Raw genomic sequence first — 3,020 nt, 5'->3', positions numbered from 1 at the left:
CTCTCTCTCTCTCTCTCTCTCTCTCTCTCTCTCTCTCTCTCTGTATGTGTAAGCAAAATGACAGTGTCTCTCTTGGTCTGAAATAGTGTACATCCTGAGAGTTAATTTGACTACCCTTAGCTCTCTGTTCTGAGACTTGCTGTCTTTATAGTTTGAACCATGTGTCCTAAATGTAGGCAAATGCCCACCACTAATAACATGCCAAAAGCATTTTTATCCCTTTTCTGCTTCCAGTTACAGCCTTTTTTGCCCTGTTATTGTCTTGCAAATGGAACATGTGCAGCTCTTTGTGCAAGCACAAAAATAAAATATGAACATATTCTTATCTAAAATGCCACTTTCCCAGTATTCTTTCTGGGTTGCTCTTCATTAACTGAAGTACCATTGTCACAAAAATTATAATACCCTGCAATTTTAGAAAGAAGTTCGCCATTCTCTTGACCACCCAAATGCCTGGTTTCTAGTTAAAATATTCAGAGGTGACATTCAAGTAATTTTTACAAGATCCAGTGAAGATTCCAGTTCACATATCTAGGGTTAAAGAAGTCACCTAGTGCCAATAGGATAAAGAAAGAAAAAAAAAGTAAAACAACTACAGAAATCTGAGCTTGTAGTAAAAAGATATCAAAGAATGTTCCACAGCATGTGGTTTTCCTTCCAGAAATTCTAACACTATATAATTACTTTTGTATGGAAAATGAATAATGTAAGCCTCTACTGCTAGAAGCAACTAGACAGAAACATCCAAAGTAGATAGGCCTTTCCAGAGAGCAGATAAAATATTAAACTGGAAAATATCTGTAGAATGGCCCACAGGACAATGCTCTTGGTTTATTATTCAATGGAGAGACAACATAGCCCTGGACGAAGTTACATTGGAAATGAAATGCTTTCTCATCTATGTGTCAAGATTTGTCTGGGTTCTCTGCTTCACACAGTGCCTGTAATATTGATGGCATCCCAAACTGTCATGGATAAATACCAATCAGAATGCGTCTAAGGCGCATCTGGTCAAAAATAACACCAGTTAAGATCTTTCTTTTGCAATAGAAGAAATGCTTTGATAAAGAAAACTGAAATTCCACCTGCGTGGAAATTAAAGCATAGCTACTCTCCCAGCTCAGATTAAGAAAAACAAAAACAAAAGCAAAACAAACATCAAAAACAAAAACAGGCTTCACTTTGGTGCTTAGCAGAACTAATCCCAGCAGATACAGTAGTGGGTTTGTGTGTCAAGGAAACGGAATGTGGAGACTAGATGCATAGAGACCCTCACTGCACCCCTATGCCAGCATGCCTGTTTCCAGCAACACGGTGTGTAGTGTGTGTGTGTGTGTGTGTGTGTGTGTGTGTGTGTGTAGGGAATGGTGGTGGATGAAACTGCTTCCAAAACCTGAGAGCAACCATGTAGACTGTCATAGTCTAGCCAGAATAAAGCTGGAATCCAGCAGCTGAGAGGTGGCCGCAACGTGTGGTAGGGGCAAGTGGCCATGTCTCACTTCCCAATCCCACTCTGCCCACCTCTTGCATGATCTCTTATTACAAGCTCTGCAATTCAGGCACTTAAGCAGGTTCTCTCCACCGTCTGGGAGTAGAGAACCTTCTAAGGACGTTTTTTTATGAGCAATTACCATGCTGGCAACATTTCAACCACCCCTGGTGAACAAGCTATCCCACCCAGCCAGTCCAACCACAACCAACTAATGTCCCCAACAGTCCACGTCCCCAGCGCGGAGTGAGCACCCTGACACCGAGTCAAGCCTTTCTAAGTGGGTATTCAAAGGACTGATGGTCAGCTAGTAGAACAGCCATGTTAGCCTCCTCCAGGCATAAATCAGCCACCAGTAGGCTGACCGACGACAATCAGGAGCTCTCGCCCTGTCTTCTTCACGCCTCCACCTCCAAGACTGCGACTGTCCCCAAACTCCTGGGTTCTCTCGCTCGGCCCCAATGGCTGCCTCGAGGTTCAGCACCGAGGACAGCGAACAGCGGACAGACTTTTCTCCCCGAGGTCCTGGAGGCCAGGACAGTGTTTGTGAGACAGAAGACAAGGCTGCAGGTGTCCCATCGCGCGTCCCCCAGTACCGCACCCCTGTATCCCTGTGCCCCTGTGTCCCTGAGCTCCTGTCTCCCACCCGCAGCTCTTTCAGGACCGCCTCGCGGCGTCTTACTTTTCTGGCTGGAGTAACCAGGGTAATAGCCATAGTAGCCAGTAATCCGTAGGATCCGGTCCTCGATGGTGGCCACCCCGTTGGGGGCTGCCTTGACATCCATAGAGAACGCGGGGCGGCGGCTCCCGGCGCCGCGGGGCGTAGAGCAAAGCGCGGGGCCCGGGAGCTACTGCAGGTACCGCCGCCGCCGCCGCCGCTGGTGCTGATGTTGCAGCTCTTGCTCCCGCGCCCCGGCTCTGACTCCACCGCTGGGCGCAGCTCCGGCTTCGCATCACAGCGGCGGCAGCAACGACAGCGGCAGCGGAGCGGCCCCCACTCTGGCCGGCCTTTCTGTCAGCCTGGCAGCTCACCCGCCCGCCACCAGCTTACTGCTGCCCGAACAGCGCCCCCTCACCTCCGACGCCCACCCAGGTCTGGGACGCTTGTGGGCGCCCCACCTGGTCTCTGACTTTCAAAGCTAACCCTTGTGCCAAAAGTAGACACCCCTAAGCCCACTTGAGGGAAGGATGGTGGCTAGGAGCTCAAGGTGAACTGCTCTGGGTGGGAGAGACTCACACAGAACTAGGGGCTAGCAATTCAAAAAATGCACACTGCAGTTTAGCACTTCTAGCCTGCATTTGTTCCAGGCTGCTGCCCATTCTACCTTGGGTCTGTGGATATGGAAAGCATTCACAGGCATTAGTTGTTGCAACTTGTCTAGACAACCAAGGATTCTTTTTTTCCTTTTACCAACTGAAAAAAAAAAACCCCTCCACGAACTGAAAAGAAAGAAAGAAAGAAAGAAAGAGAGAGAGAGAGAGAGAGGGGGGGGGGGAGGGGGGGGGGGGGTTGAGGGTATTTTCAGAATTG

General features: G+C 48.8%; 1 protein-coding gene across 2 annotated transcripts in view; it reads right to left on the bottom strand.

Annotated features, from left to right (window-relative positions):
* The window catches only part of Slc35f4 (solute carrier family 35 member F4), a 214,883-nt gene extending 212,388 nt beyond the window's left edge, over nt 1-2,495 (bottom strand). The window contains exon 1 of one of the 2 annotated variants that reach the window (XR_003710165.1): nt 2,172-2,409. Coding sequence is in view for 1 of the 2 variants with exons in the window: in XM_028758595.1 (XP_028614428.1) it covers nt 2,172-2,274 (103 nt within the window). In the remaining variant the exon portion in view is untranslated. Of the gene's footprint in view, nt 1-2,171 lie in introns of both variants that reach the window. The other variant, XM_028758595.1, reaches the window with a different exon arrangement.
* Nucleotides 2,496-3,020: the final 525 nt, after the last annotated feature.

This window comes from Grammomys surdaster, unplaced genomic scaffold, assembly GCF_004785775.1.
Source record: "Grammomys surdaster isolate TR1022 unplaced genomic scaffold, NIH_TR_1.0 126198, whole genome shotgun sequence".
NCBI classification, from domain to species: domain Eukaryota; kingdom Metazoa; phylum Chordata; class Mammalia; order Rodentia; family Muridae; genus Grammomys; species Grammomys surdaster.
This window is presented reverse-complemented; position numbering and strand designations above follow the sequence as displayed.